Source organism: Phyllosticta citribraziliensis, assembly GCF_038025025.1.
Source record: "Phyllosticta citribraziliensis strain CPC 17464 chromosome Unknown J3D65scaffold_4, whole genome shotgun sequence".
In the NCBI taxonomy this organism is placed as follows: domain Eukaryota; kingdom Fungi; phylum Ascomycota; class Dothideomycetes; order Botryosphaeriales; family Phyllostictaceae; genus Phyllosticta; species Phyllosticta citribraziliensis.
The window spans coordinates 516,159-531,624 of NW_027117341.1; the positions used below are offsets into that span (position 1 = coordinate 516,159).

At 53.2% G+C, this 15,466-nt stretch overlaps 4 protein-coding genes and 1 non-coding gene across 5 annotated transcripts; 2 read left to right on the plus strand and 3 right to left on the minus strand.

The window, feature by feature from the left end:
• The first annotated feature begins 274 nt into the window (after positions 1-274).
• Positions 275-373, plus strand: J3D65DRAFT_t46. Its single transcript has one exon. It is a non-coding gene; the product is annotated as a tRNA-Leu (tRNA).
• Positions 374-4,375: 4,002 nt separating this feature from the next.
• On the minus strand, positions 4,376-5,513 carry J3D65DRAFT_279817 (uncharacterized protein). Its single transcript, XM_066795054.1, has one exon. It carries the CDS (start codon positions 5,416-5,418, stop codon positions 4,564-4,566), a length of 855 nt encoding a protein of 284 aa, XP_066656700.1. The 5' UTR covers positions 5,419-5,513; the 3' UTR covers positions 4,376-4,563.
• Positions 5,514-6,599: 1,086 nt separating this feature from the next.
• On the plus strand, positions 6,600-7,628 carry J3D65DRAFT_601507 (uncharacterized protein; the record flags this gene model as incomplete). The annotated part of the gene is made up of 1 exon (XM_066798042.1): positions 6,600-7,628. One exon carries the CDS (start codon positions 6,600-6,602, stop codon positions 7,626-7,628), a length of 1,029 nt encoding a protein of 342 aa, XP_066656701.1.
• A 1,500-nt stretch (positions 7,629-9,128) lies between these two features.
• Positions 9,129-10,430, minus strand: J3D65DRAFT_675584 (uncharacterized protein). Its single transcript, XM_066803583.1, has 4 exons — positions 10,152-10,430; positions 9,851-10,000; positions 9,577-9,791; positions 9,129-9,516 (listed from the first exon to the last, which is right to left on the minus strand). The coding sequence occupies exons 1-4, from the start codon at positions 10,298-10,300 to the stop codon at positions 9,272-9,274; spliced, it is 759 nt and encodes a 252-aa protein (XP_066656702.1). The 5' UTR covers positions 10,301-10,430; the 3' UTR covers positions 9,129-9,271.
• Positions 10,431-11,316: 886 nt separating this feature from the next.
• On the minus strand, positions 11,317-14,882 carry J3D65DRAFT_666156 (uncharacterized protein; the record flags this gene model as incomplete). The annotated part of the gene is made up of 5 exons (XM_066802898.1): positions 11,317-11,623; positions 11,669-12,230; positions 12,281-12,725; positions 13,603-13,929; positions 14,625-14,882. 5 exons carry the CDS (start codon positions 14,880-14,882, stop codon positions 11,317-11,319), a joined length of 1,899 nt encoding a protein of 632 aa, XP_066656703.1.
• Positions 14,883-15,466: the final 584 nt, after the last annotated feature.

Sequence of the window (15,466 nt, forward strand, 5' to 3'; positions counted from 1 at the left end):
AACCGACTGGATTTACTGCCGAGAGTCAGGAATCAATTTGAAAGTGTGTTCATGAGCTGCGTCCACCGAACATGTCTGGCTTTGCCGAGTCTTCCCCTGTTTTGACTTTACTCGCAAAACCCCCTGACAAGGGCAGTAAGAGATTTTTTCCCCCAATCTCTGGAATGTAAGTCAACTGTGGATCGGAGCAAGCAATTCATAAGAAATTTACTCAGTTGCAACCTCAACAATCAAGCGCAGCTGCTCCCAAGCAGCTTCTGCCCCAGATTTCACCGGTGAGGTGGCCGAGTTGGTTATGGCGCCAGGTTAAGGTTACCTTAATATCTGATTCCTGGTGGGGCAACCCGCGCGAGTTCGAGTCTCGTCCTCATCAACATGATCTTTTGCCCTCGGGGCAGTTGTTTTGCGTGGTTGTGTCGAGAGGTGATGGTGTTGAAATTTCAGATGGACCCTGGGCCCGTGCACGGCGCCACGCGGGCTAGCCGAGGCGGCCCGAGCGGGACCGGCAGGGTCCCTCGCGCCCGGAGCCTTGGGCTTCCCTGCCTGGCAGGTGTCAACCACGTACTTTAACGTCACCTCGCCCGCGTCAGCATCTCCTCTCCCGACACCCACTCAGTCGAATCCTTTTGCCCGACCAGCCTCATTGCCCAAGCGACCCTCCTTCGGCGGCGGACGTGACGAGACTGCCGCCAGCGAATCTTCTCAGGCACATCACGACAACGGCATTACGCCAACGAGGACTGCGCAGCATCTCTCTACTCAGACATACCTTTTACCCGATGTCCTGAACCTCAATTACCCCGCAAGTTCGACTTCTGGATGGCATGTCCGATGCCCAGACTAGATCGCCGGCTGTCGCCCAACCGGCCTCGCAAAACACGACATGCAGTCACCGTTGCCAATCTCAACGCAAAGCCGATGGCTCTATCCTACGAACATGAAGGCGATGCGAGGCAACTGGCATTAAAATGGAGCGAGCAATAAACAGGCCAAAGGTCTGCCTGGCTTTGTGACACTCCCCTTTTGTGCTTGGACTTACTCCGGCGTGATGTTGGCGACATTATCCCAACACATCATGGCCACCGCAAGACGGCTAGCGAGACGCTGGCCCATTGAGCGGTTGGAGTATTGCAGAACAATTTCCAAGGCCTGGATGTATTCCCGCTTTTTCCGCCCAGCCAGCGTTCGATTTTTCGGTCGCGGATCGACAGGCAGTCATGGACGAACGAGAAAAGCCCACCAAACGCGCGCGATCATACGGACGTTTTTAGAACGACGGCCTTCATGTTCACCGGACATGCGATGAGAAAAGCTTGTTCCATCGGAGCAGGACGCAACATTGCGTGAAGATTATGCTATTCAACTCTTGATCCTGTGAAGTCATAATTTCGTCTCGACGTTTCATACTTCCAACTCTTTCCCAGAACTGTAACGTTGATGCGTCACGGCCCCAGGAATACCTCGACACCGCTTCAAAGATGTGTCAACACCTCAGCACCCTGCTCAGAAACGACCGAGATGGTGCATAAACCTTGGCATTCTCTCCGCGTTTTCAACAGACAACCCCATAAAATGTGGTAAGTTCATGGGGTTCGTTGTCTGGGAAGTTCCAATGATCAGCAACACCTTCAGAGGATTTCAGCGAGAGCTTGTTGCCTTGACGATTCGCTTGACGCTGAAGGTGTAAAGATGCCGAGGCCAGAATACCAGTGGTAATCAGACCAAGGATTGAGACCACCAACTCGGCAATATTGATTGCATCGTCAGTCGAGAGCGAGCGAGGAACAGGAGCCATGTGTACGGAACTGTCGTCGCCAGAAAAAGTTAGTCTGAGAGCAAATAGACCACTCGGCATGCCACTGAATCAACCAGACTCCAGACTCTAGACTCTAATGCCCTGGTTCGTACAAACGCACAGGAAATTGACATACCAGATTTGAGTCACGCTCGTGGAGTAATGTTTTCGATAGGTTCGATGCCCGCTTGCGCTTCCGGGGGTCTGCCACTCCTCTCCTGTCCGAGGAAATCGGTGAGATTCGGCTTGATATTTATCCCAAGAACCAAAATTTCAGACACCTGTAGCGGGTAGGGCGAAAGCCACATGGAGACAGGCTGCGTTACCAAGTCTTGCCGCGGCCGAAGCAGACGGAGCAGTGGCAAGCAAGGTGTGAACAGCACCCAGTTCGATTACTGTGCGACGGTAATTACGTTCTGCTCGAGGCGCAGTCCGTTACAAGAATTCGCTTAAAACTCATCATCTGCACGGAGTGCGCTGGCCTGGGCTCAACGTCCGTCCCAGCTGTAGTGCGCGTTTTCTCCTATTGGATCCACCTTTCAATCGCAATGGCGTTGTCTACCTGTCTCGTCAGCAGTATCCAAGCATCTGACCAATGATAAATGCGGCTGAAGGTCGCCCGAAACTTCCTTTCTCGCTTCTCTCCAACTCCGAGTGGCTCCGGCGGGATCCAACACTCAGAGTGAAGGAGAAGCTTCTCGAAGGCAGGAACTGAATCCATGCACAGCTGGCTACTCTGCACTGCAAGTGAAGCCAAGTCGCGAAGAATCTTGGCTATGGCGCGAACTCTGGCAATTGTCAGATAACACTGCATTTGCGGAACTTCAAGTCAACAGGTGTAAGTAAAAGCGCTCTCCATTTCAGCGGCCTGTTCAAAACATGCAGGAAAGCCGAAGCATTTGCAGAGCCTCATCCGAGTCCGAGCGAAGCAACGAAGCGATTCGACACGCCAAGATGGCACGGGAATTTTGCTCACGGGCTTCTTTGCTCAGCACTTTACCTGTCCAGCTGAAGATTGCAACAATCTCTAAGGTGCTTAAATGATTGTTGCCTGGGTTTGCCACGCTGACGTTGTTGCGAAGGAAGCAGGGTTATGTATTAGCGAACAAGAAAAATCCAGGCCTGACTTATCAGAAGCCGCATAATCTGGTCAGAAGGAGAGTACGTGTATAAGCACCAGCGCCACAGAGCCACTCCCCGGTGCTCACTCTCCGGGCCGAGCCCGCACCGACGCCGTATCACTCAGCACAGCGACAGAGTAGCGAAACCGAGGCTCTGTCATCTCACAAACAGAAGAGATGCGAGAGAATACACACGTCCGCTTTGTTTCGCTCTCGCATTTGGAACGGGGTTATGCAGAGTATTCGCCACAGCCTTGTGTGGCTTGATGGCACCATATGGACGACCATTTTTGTGACCAGAGGAGACAGGCGGCTCAAATCATGTTGGATTGACGGAAGGCCCCTCGATGGCTGTTGAATCCGACTCCTCCTGAATCCCCTTCTTGTCGGCAGGCTTGCATCTTGCGTGCCGCTCTTGATTGCAGCCCTTTTCTACCTGGAAGATTATCACTCGGGTCAGAGAATTCCACTGTTTTCGCTGAATGTCCAGAAACATCCAGGGCCAGCTCATTTCGAAGTCATCTTGGGCTTTGGGACATGGAATTGCGCCCCAGAGAATTCGCTTGAACGCCATTTTCAAAAGCGTCGCTGGGACATGCTACAACAGCTTCGAAAATTTGGGCGGCAGGGAGATTGATTCTCGCTCTCAAGAATTTTGACCGCCCTTCAACGTCAATACTTGCACCAAAGTCTCTGGACGTGGGAAGTTGCAAAACTATTGCCTGATTGGGTATCTTGCTGGGCCTAAACTACTCACTACACCTTTTGCTGAACCTCTAACTCGCGCAGATACCAGTCGCTTGTTGACATGCAGTTTGTGGACTGGCTGAATGTGTTGATGGCATAAAGAAGACCGACAAACCGTCAGATGCTAGACCTAAGGCCAGCGCGACGAATGACAAAGAAAAGGAAAGGCGGCGAGGAAATAAGCTGGCGAACAAACAGGCAATGCAAGTGGAGAAGAGACGGAGGAGAACATAGACAAAGAAACCACCCAAATAGATCTCGCTGATTGCCCGCTGCGGTGGTTCCCAGCGCATCATTCATGCTCCCGTGGTTGTAAGCCTGGAAGTGGTAAGTCGCCAATCCCGCTTTCCTCCACCTTCGTCGACGCTTCAAGAATCTTTGGCAACTGAAGGCATCTTCATGTGCTTCCGGTGAGATGAACACGAAGTGCCAAGGAAATCACTCCATTTGAAATCATTTTTTGATGACCTCTATCTGCGTAGCAAGATAAATCGTGTGGTAGTCCCGTATAGCCAATGTTAAGGCAAGTTGTTCATGATCAGGGCGGAACATGTTTCGGTAAGAGACCCTCATCCAGGTGGCCGGGTGTTTGGGTATTTGTTTGTGGCGTTCATTTGACGCCATATCCCAGAGATCGTCATTTGCCTTCAATCTTCAAGATCTCGCTGATTAAAGTTTCCTGGTCCAGGTCTTTGATTTTCTCGGCGACGAGGCCCACGAAGATTGCCTTCAATCGCTCAGGTTCCATGCCGGACAACTCGAGGTGGCGGGCTGTTTTCGTGTCGTTGTCGTCGTCGACATTGTCTGCCGTCATGCTGGTATCATCTTCAGAATCTTCCTCGTAGCTTTCCTCGTCGTCGCCGAGAATTCGGCAGCAGCAGCAGCCCTGAAACAAGTCTGTCAGTACAAAGATATGAACCAAGCCAGTGCAACCTCGAGAGAGGTACGAAGGAGGGGGGGAGGCATTCGAGATGTCAATGACGCCAAAAGATCGAGAAATAGGAGTGGTTGGTTGGCTCTCAAAGTCTCAAAGCCCAGAGGTATTGAGGGCATACTCACTCGCGTTCCTTTTTGGCTCTTCGCTTCTTCTGTGATGGTCGACGCGCATTGCGGACTGGTTTCAGCCATTTCTCTGGCTGGTCGGGATACTGCTCCCGCCTGGCGCGGACACGAGCACGGTGGCTTCCTCTGCGGTCTGGTTTGCTCCTCGTCATGATTGCAAATGGGATTCGAAGGCGGGGGCGAAGAGGTCAGAGTGGAACAGACAGCGGCTTGATGAAGCGGAGAAGAGGGGTGGAGAGTGGAGTGGAGGAGGAAATGGAGTGGAGTGTGGGAGGTATGAGGCACATGGGCAGAGGCTGTGTGCCAGTGACAGAGCAGGACCCGGAGGAGGAAGGCGCTACCAAGAGGAGAAGTCACGTCGCCACCCACGACCCACCTCACACAACCTGGCACCACTCTCCTCACGTCAACCGAATCATCTGCCGGCGGATACCTCTGCGGGCAACTTCCAATTGAAGGGCCTTTTGGTTTACAGTCTTTCTCGCTCTCCGACAATCCACCACACGTCTCACCACCATTCTCAGCACCCTCAAACCCCTTCAAACACTCGAAGTATCCCCTCAGAGCCCAGGACCCAGATTCCAGACCCCAGAAGTACTCTGAAGGGATGATGGAGCAACAAAAGGCCAGAAATAAAGGCAAAAGAAGAGCCCAAATGGGCCCGCGAGCTCGCCGACGATACAAAGCACGCATCCAGGAACAAGAGCAGGATCAACACGACAGCGGCAACAAGGAAGCCCTGAGCTCAGGCAGTGAGTCTGACGAGAAGACTGGCTCGGGAGGAGAGGCTGTTCCCCTCGGTGGTATGCTCGTTTCCGTAGCCAGCAGCCCGTCGAATTTTCTCCATCGTGTGTGCCAGAACGGATAGGCGATGTCGTCGCCGTCAATGTCGCAGACCATGGCCGAGAAGACAAAATAAGCAAAGACTCACTCGTCGACATTGGTCTTTTCGATATCCTTGAAGCGGTATCCGTACATGCAGGCAAAGTGGCAAATTGCGAGCACAAATGGATCGGGGTCTACATCTTGCATGTTGGTGTAAACGCTAGATCATTGGGCGTAGATCTCATCGAAGTGGGAGCCTTGCTGACCTGAATGCGGGTAGATTTCAGCGCTCAGATGCTTGGGTCGGCAACCATTGGCTCTAGTAATATACCTTTCACGTTGATCGAGTCACTCATGGTCAGCAGTTGTAGCGGAGTCTTGAAATAACTTCAAGCTGGACTGGTGGCTTTGAGGTTTGTCTCGTAGATGGTTGCTGAAATTTTCACTGGCAAAGAAGTTTGAGGGCGGTAGAAAGAGGCAAACAAGCAGAGTTTGACAGCCACGGAGAAGATGCCTGAGGCGTCGGCGTTGCGTCGTTTGGGAAGCATGTGGGATATCGGCACCGCACGCGGGCGCGTCTGAACAACAACAACAAAGCCGCCTGATCTGCTGCCCCAAGATTTGGCGAGCTTTCGCCTAACAGCCCGCATGATTTCTGAGGAACCTCGACGCCTTCAACGCATCAAGCTCACCGATCACTACACGACGTGTTCCATCACGACACCCAAGATTTGGCTCTGTCAGTGGGGACGCATGTTCCAGCCCTCTCTCGCCCATCAAACCAACCGACCTCAGCATCACCACCTCCCTCCTCGCTCGAGCCCTTGAAATCCTTTGGGTGTTACTTACTCCCTTCTGGTCACCTCTTCAACAGTTGGCTCGCCGACAGTCCCCTCGGTTAGTTTCTTGCGCTTGATCCCCCATCAGGTGCCCGCACGTCATTCACGACTGTGGCTCCGCTCTTGAGCTTTTCGCTTGCATGCCTACTGCTCACGAGAAGCTTATGCTAACGAGTGGCAGACTCTCCCTGTCGTTTCAAACACAACAGCATGGATTCCGGCACCATGTCCTCCAATCCGCCACCCGAGAATCACTTGCAAGCAATTCTGCGCCAACTCAAATTCAATTCTTTGGAAGAGCTCAAGCAGGAATACATTTTGAAGCCGAGTTTCTTGGGACCTTGGAAACACTTCCGGGATAACGTGATCTGGGACCCAAAATCCCCGGGCTGCGAAAGACAAAAGTTGGAATCAGTTGTCGACAAAATCGTCAGGGAAATTGACAAGCGTGAGATGAGCACCTATGTCGCCCTTGAAGATGAGCATATCGACATTTCGGATTACACTGTGCAAGATCACTTGATTCGTCTTGTGGTCTCTGTTGCGGTTGCTACAAAGCGGGCTCGCAGTGTTGTGCAGGTTGAAGGCTCTGAGGACACAACCCGTCGCTTTGCGCGTGGAATCATTGCCTTGGCGAAGGAGCTTGGCTACCAGTATTTGCCGGCTGTGCGCGGCTACCTGGCCAAGGAAGTTGACAAAGCCACCGGTCCATCCATCCACAAGAACGCTCAAGCAATCCTCCACAACCTCGACGGTGTGGATGAAGAGAATAGCCGCATTTTCTCTGCCGCACTGAGGGATTTGCAGATCCAAAGAGGCATTGGGGAAGATGAAATGGATTTCACGCCGTGGGACCTTCTGGCAGCAAATGTACAGCGGCCTGAGCTTGATTCCAGAAAAAGCAACTTGGATGACCACGCCTCGTCCGGTCTGACGACTCTCGAAGCTCCCGATGAACCCAACTCCACGCGCTATCATGCTGCCAGGCCTCCGTCTGGAGCGGCCTGTGGAAATGTGGCGGAAGGAAAGGATTTAGCCACTGTCAAAAAGCAGAGCCTTGAAGACTACAGACAGGGGCTGCTCAAGGACCTTGATGACTGCAAGAAGGATTTCGAAGCAGTCCGGTCTGGCGAACTCCCGAAAATCGAGCTTGAAGGAGCGCTTGAGATTTACCAAGACGTCAGGGGAAGATTACCTGGAGCTATTTGGCCAAGACGACTTTCTCGCGCCCTACCCTGAGAAAATTGACGACTGAGTCAAATCGCCTTTGAACTTCTTAGGCTGCGGTCCTTCCGATTTCCCCAGCAATTGCGTTCGCGGATCGGCGGTTGAAGACAAAGCTTGGTGACGTCTGAGCTAATAATCACATTGCGATAGAAGGGAATGGTCTTTGAGTCTTGGGTCAATCTTGATAGCCAGCACGCTACGGGTGGGAGAGCCGCCATTTGAAGACATTTGGCGGAAGCTTCGAGGGTTTTGAATTTTGGGTGCGTCTGCGATGATTGCTTTTGACGAGAAATGGCGAGCGACTGCCCGACCGTTTGAAGGAGTCTGATGGAAGAATCGACAGGAAGTTTTGAGGCTTGAGTGCCTCAAGATCTATTGCTCTTGAGTGAGGATTGCGGGCAGATTCTTGCCCGTTTGAGGCCTTCGATGGCAGGGTGGAGGAAAGTTTCGAGTTTTCAGTGAGTCAGGATCGATTGCTTTTCACGACGAACGGCGAGTGGCTTCTTGGTAATTCGGACAAGCTCGGCAGACAGATGGGCGGAAAATCAGTGCACTGGAGCGGTAGCCATGGAAACGAATGGATGGATGCTCTTTAACAAGTGCAAGCAACCCCTGACGTTCTAGTATTTTTAGACGCTTCAAACGCTGTCAAGTGCCTGTCCGAAAGGGGCAATGTATCCCCTTTGCCCTTTGGACGTCTATTACGTGCCATGTGCTTGTCAGTAGCCGAAAGATCCAGTAGACTTTTGAAGATACAAAAATATCTCTTACCCTTTTCGGTACGCAACTACAACTTCAAACGTCTGAGCAAGTCTGGTCCGTAATCGTTGGTCCATGTCGTCGGTCCACGTCGTCGGTCCACGTCGTCGGTCCAAAGTATTTGGTCCGGTCCGGGTCACTGGTCCCCCTCCCATAAATATCGTCGGTCTGGTCCAGATCCGTCGTTGGTCCGATTTCGGTGCTTCTAGACGTTCGAAGTTGTACTGCAGTCCCTAAAGGGTAAAACGGCACTTTTGACTTTGAACACGAGTTTAGAGATGCTGGAAAGATTGGAGAAATACCTACGGGCCATCCCAGGGTATTTTGAAGCCACTGTATTAAATATTGAAGCTAGAGCAGCAGACGGTATCGCCATTTGTCCGTGCTCAGGGGGTGACAGGGGTAGGAGATGCCCGATGTTGTGCGGCAAAAGTGCTCTGGCGGGTACAATTTTCAGGGGTAGCCAAACCAAACATGATCGAAGGAATCTTCTAAACGACACTACAGTCAGAAGTGTAGAGTGGCTAAACGCGTTAACGCAAAGAACCTGCCAGAGGTAACTGGCCACCCCGCAACACAGAGATATTTCCTTGCAGCGAACATCAGCTTAATTGAGAGCAAACTTCCGAGAGAAGAATATTCTTGCTTGTTCTCTTCGAATGAATGAAGCTATCGAGCTATGGGAAACCTATTCCGTGAAAGCAACTACCTACGCCCCTCCTATTCTTCCTGCTTCGGAGGCGAGTTCGTTTTCTGCTTTAAATGAAGGAGCGTCCGAGAAATGACTGCAAGCTAATTGCACGCCTTCAAAATCCCCTTTTCGATCGCTTTGCTCCCCCCGAAGAGGCGCGAGGCGCCTTCCTGTCCATTTGCAGCAGGCCCAGTGACAGTGTGTATCAGGGTTTGGCAATAGCGGCCTGCCATTTCCCAAACATCTTGCCTGCCCGTGCCCTTAAGTTCGAAGGGATTGATTTCCGCCCCGATATCGCCTTCAGTACCCTCTCAAGCTGAATATCTTTGACTTTGTTGTTGAGAATGTAGCCTTCCAGCTCGTCGAGATGTGCAAAGAACTGAGTAGCAGACCCACTGGTCTGAGGTGGGTCTGAAAGCAACGTCTGAAGGTGGTGGCGGAGAGCTGTGACTGAAGAGTCAAAAATTGATTAGAACATTCACAGACAGATCGAAGAGAAGACGAGCTTACTTCGTTGCTTGGCAATATCAACCGGAACGCGGAAAAACTCCTCCTCATCAGATCCTTTTTGCGACACCTCCTCAATTTGTTGCTGCTGCTGTTGTTCCATGTGGGCTTTGATCTGCCGACGGATACGTTGACCCATACGGGCTCTCTTCTTGGTCTGGCGTGGCTGTGGCGCCGAGGGCAGTCCAGGCTCGTCGTCATGGAAATCTTGCTTTTCACTATTGGAAAGATATCAGTACACGTTGAGACCTTGTTCACAGTGAAGATCGCCACATACAGTGCGCTTGGCGAGGGAGGGGAGTCGAAGAGGTGATCATCCTCTTCGTCACTCTCACCATGACCGTCGCCATTGGTCTCACCGCTTCGGAAGACAGCGTTGTCACTGTTGAAAGATATGGCATCGGCGACGGCGGCGGCTCTGAGATTGCTTTTGCGATACGTCAATCAATCAATGTGGCTTGTGGCGAGGAGTAAAACGCAGATCGAAAGACCGAAACCAAGGGATGAACAAGGCAGAGAGCCCAGCGGGGAGAAGATTATCGATTCGCAAAGCTCAAAGATGTTGGGGAAGTACTCACGCGCGGTTCCTATTCCTCTGCCTCTTCTTCCACGCATTGCGCGCGAGCCATTTTACAGGCTCACCCGGGTTCTTGTTCTTGCCCTTGGTGGTGAGGACACGGGCGAGGTGCTTGGGCTTGCGAACTTGGCTAGCTTTGAATCCGGACATGACTGCTCTGATGGTTAAAGATTGAGAGAGGGAGGCAATAGAGTGTTCGAAAGTCTGGGTAGTGCTGGGCAGAAGAGAGAGGATGGATGGAGTGTGAGCAATCTGGGTGGAGGTCGCGGTTGTCAGCGCGTATCCAAAGGGGAAGGCACTGCCAAAGAGAGTAGGCACGTCATCGATCACGCCGACCCGCCAGTGGCCCAACTTGAGCTGCAAGTGCTTCCGGTTGTAGAATTCGACCAGCAAGAACTCCCAGGGCCAGGCGTCGAAACTGGTAGTCCACCCGATCCCTTTGAATTGCAAACGTCTGTCACTTGCGCTGAATTTAGAGGCGGTGGGCACTACTGTGCACTCCGGACTTGTAACTCAAGAATTACTGCGTTGATACTCTTACCCCCCCCCCCCCCCCCCCCCCCCCCCGCCTGAATGAGCACAGTTGGCGGTTTGCTGCTCTCTTTTGGTGTCGAAGATCTTGGTACACGCACTTCGGGAGCTCAAAACCACACATCTCCGTGATTTCAGATCACAGAATCAAGCAGTGTATGGTGTCATGTCCATGTCGACTGTCGACTCCCTCGACCACATGCCCGCTACCTCTATTTTGACTTGTCTTGTAATGCCACGAAAGTCATCAGGAAGACATCACATGGAACGGCACTCAGTCAGTTGTGCCGCAAACGGGCATGGACACGCAGGCAGCGCTGAACAGTAAAGACCCGTATGAACACTTGAATGCTCCCCATGGGTATATGCTACGGAGTTGGAATGCTTCTTGTCTGCGCGCCTTCATTCAAATGATTTGGATCCTCCCTGTGTGCCATCGCCGCGGTGAGAGACGGGAAAATGACTTGGCGTACTCAAGCATCTTGACTTAATCCACATTGCCATGTTCGATCAACTCGACAAAGTCCGCCGCGGCGCGCAAAATGTGAAACAAAAACCTCTCGACGGACCGGAAGATATTGCCACCTCTCCCTGAAAACAGAGCACTTCTGAAAGGGAAGAATTTGAAAGACTTCTTAACCCATAGGACCGTGATCAACCCAGATGACGTCGTCTTGGTCTTCTCCTGGCATGTCATTTCGACCAGAGAGCCACAACCGCTGGGGATTGCGAAGGTGACTTTCATGCTCAAGCATTTTAATAAAAAGATCAAGGTCAGCATTCTCTTGCTCATCAACAAAGAAAGAGTAGAGCTCTGTCTTTGCGAAGATCATTATAAGACCAAGGCCTTGAAACGGAGTCCAGCGTATATGCCTCATGTACGTTGCTAGTATAGTGGCAGAGAAGACCAACGTAAACTCAGTCAACTTCTGTGCCAGAACTCTGACAAAATCAGTAAAGCTTCGCCGATCTAGTGAGAGACCTGACGTGCTCGTGATGATGATGAAAAGATGGCCGCCTTGGGGAACGGCATCGATGACAGCCATGTTTGCTCGAACGATGGCGACTGGGTTAGACTTTGGCATCCAGGAGACATTTTGGCCGGCTGACTGCTTCTCATACGTGGCGGAGATCCAGTTGAAGACTCGTCGCGGCACCATGCCATTCATGAGCCTTTGGCCCAGGATTCGACCTTTTTCGCGCTCGATTGAACGCTTTTCTTCCTGGCCTACTTGGACTCTGGTACCATTGATGTTCTCACTATGGGTGCCGCGATTTGCGGATTCTCGGCCGATGACCAAGCAATAATCATTTTCTGTTGGTCTCGCGGGTCTCACTGGTGATGTTGGCCACGAGATCGTCGAAATGTCAGAGGGGGGCGATTCCTCTTCTTCAGGCTCGGGCTCGGGCTCAGCCTCCTCGAGGGGCTCTTGCGCTTCGTTCTGCGCCGTGTTGACACCGTGGGTCGTTCGAGTGTGTTTTGCCAGAACGTCTGATCTGGCAAATCTCTCTCCGCAGACAGCACACATGAAAGGCCGCTCGTCACTGTCTACTTCATTATTAGCGACTACGATTTTGAGGCATAGCGTGGCAACTTACGAGAAGCCAGGTGCCTCTGCAGGTTGTGTTTCCTGCCGTATGTTTGGTGGCATTGTGCGCACTCGAATCGTCCCTCTCCATTCAAATCGAAGCTCTGTTCGTTTGCAGGACCTGCAGCAGCCTGTGGGGCTGCTGTTTCTGGCGTGGGCTCCCTTGATGGCAGATTTGGTGTTGCGCTCGGTGACGGCGAGCTTGATCCTGATGACGAAGAGATCCCCTCCCATTCTTCGTCGCCGATTTCCGAGACGTTTCCTTCTTGTTGGGACCTGGAGGCCGGTGTGTCCGGTGGGCTTGAAGAAAGAGGGCTCGTGGAGCGGGACGATGTTACGGTGATTTCGACCCGTGGTTGGGCCCTGGCATATGTGGCTGGTGGACTGTCTTCCGAGTCCGAGTCTGAGTCTGAGCTGGAGCTGCTCGAGTCCAGGGAGAGGGCATTTGGGGCGAGCTGAGTGAAGACAAGTCGTTAGTAAGAGCCATGTGCAAGATCAGGAATGCTCCGACTGTTAATGTACTTACCCCTTTGTGGGCGCGACGGGATCGTCTCCATCGTCTGCTCAACTGCAATGACGACGACAAAGTTCTGGGGAGGGACGGGACGTTTGTGTTGAGCGGCGAAAGGTTTGGAGGAGATGAGATGAGAAGGGAAAGTTGTGGGGGATTTGGGCGGAGGCTCAGGTTGTGTGCGTCGGGGGCGGAGCCAGACCCCGAGGAGGCAGGCACTGCCCAAAAGGGAAGGCACCTCGTCCACCGCCCACTCACCTGCCTGCTCGCACCACTCTCCACCGCAGCAACTTCAAGCAGATAGTACATACGTTACCTTACCCTCCAGCCATTCGAACGCGCTGTCAAAGAAAGAGTAAGTCCATTGGCCTCCTTGATCTATCGAGCATGATTCTCGCTGACTGTCGACCATTACCCTGTCACCCAAGAGACAAAGACTCCCGTATTTGTGACCGAGAGGATGCCGCCTTCAGAACCCATGACCCAGACCCATAATAACCAATGCCAATCATGAGTTCTCCAAGTTTCCAATTCCCTCCCAAGGGTCCTGGAGCATTCACGTCTTCTCATGTACCGCAAACCCTGACGTTGGTCAGCAACACGGTAAAATCTACGCTTGAAGTTGACGACAGACCTCATGAACGCTTCCAACTTGCAGACAGAGCTCCCATGCTCGAGTCTTCTAGAACCACGGTTCAGGCGGGAGATTACTTGACTTCGGTCTTGACTTGTTCGCATCCAGGACCATCGCGTCCACTCTTTTCCTCCGCTTTCTGCTTCTTATTCTGACCACCATACAGTCTCTCAACCCGAGCCGCTACTCCAGAGATATCTTCCGACATGCGCTGCAGACGCTCGAGCGACACCATATCCCTGGTCGCGGCCAGCAGCTGCTCCATCTCCCTCTCCCTGGCTTCGTACTGACGCAGCAGATTCTCGGAGCAGCTCGACAAGATGTCGACGATGTCGCGGACCCTGCGGTGCAGATCTCCGATCTGTCGGTACTTCGCTACGCCCGCGTGGGCTAGATCGTCGCCCAGCTGTGTGATGGCGTTCTCCAGGCCCTTGAAGGCGGGCTGCAGATCTTTGAACGTCGCTTGAGCAGAGCGCGAGGTCTGCTTGTCGGAGCTCTGGGGCTCCATTGTTTTCTGTGTGCGCGAATCAGCCGTGGCCTGTCGAGGATAGATCCGAATACTCACTAAGCGGGAGAATTTGTTGATATTCGCCAACTTGCTAGGGGGAGAGGCGGTAGAGTGAGAGTGGCCAAGCCGACTGTAGTCGTGGAGTCGCCAGGTGGATGCGTTTTCGCTTCGGGCTTGCAAACAAAAGAGCGAGGCGAAGGGAGGCGACGCGCTGGAAGGCACAGAGTAGGTGACTGACAAACATCCTTTCGCAATCCAAGTCCATTCACTTACCCCCCATCCACCACTCCGGTCACAGGCACCTCTCTCTTCCAGACAGCACCCGTCAATCAAGCATCCTCCAGAATCCGCCACACTCTCGCAACCCAACTCCTCTCCAATCCCCAACAGCGCAGTCCAGCTCTCACAAACCTTCTCCCACCTTCTACGACGATCGCTGCTGCGTACACACCATCGCCAGCAACTTCTCGCCCATCCGTCGTAGCGTCTCCATCTCGCCCTCACTCCGCCCACCGCCGCTCTTGCGCCGCAAATGCCGACTTAGCTGCTCAAGCGCATCATCCAATCGCCAAACCATCTCCGCAAACACCGCGTCCGCGTCCGCATCGTCGCTCTCCGCGCTCTTCTCCATCCTCCTCTACACACAAATACGCATCAGCATCATCACCACCACCAAACCAACAAAACACAAATACACTTACAACCCGGCCCCGCGGCCCCTCCTCCATCTCACAAACACGCCTCTCAAACCCACAGCGGTCAAACGGCTGCATACCGTCTCTAAACGCATTGAATTCCTGCTCGGAGAGGATGCGGCGCGCGCCGCTGTAGCCGCCGGCGCGGATGTAGGCGTGCCAGGTCGTCTGCGCGCGCAGCGCGGCGCGGAGGTTGGTGGTGAAGGTGGATTCTGCGGCGAGATGGGCGGGGGGTTGGGGGGTCGTTGTTGGGGGTGGTGGCATGGTGGGAGGAGAGTTGTGGAGGAGGGGATGGATGACGTTGTTAAGGTAAGAGAGGTAGGTTGGTAGGTGCCGGAGCGAGGGTCTTCTGAAGCATGCAGGTCAGACCAAGGTGAGTAAACGCTTGATTCATTCACTTCGCAACGCGCCTAGCGGTCGCGACAGGCTAGCGACAGAAGCGGCGCTCTCGATCCATCTCGCCATGCCAGCGCCGACGAGCGCCGTCTCGAGCGTTCGGTCGCGATCTTTGGGCCGTCTCCTTTCCCTTCTTCTCCTCACCCGTCATCATCGTCGTCGTCGTCGTACGCAGGAGACGCGACAGACTTCCTTCAAAGGGCCCAAGGGCCCAGAGGAATACGCACAGGGCAGCACGCAGCGAGAAAAGCGTCCGACCAACGTAAGCAGTGCGGGAGTCAAGAACAAAGATTGAGAGTTCCATCTATGTATGCTTCCTGTACTGCGCTGTACTGTACTGTGCTATATAAACCTGTACGACACGACACGACACGCCACTCCATCTACCCGCCCACCTGCTCACCTCGCATACATAAAGCAGCGTCGTCTACGGCAGCGGAAGCACGGCGAAT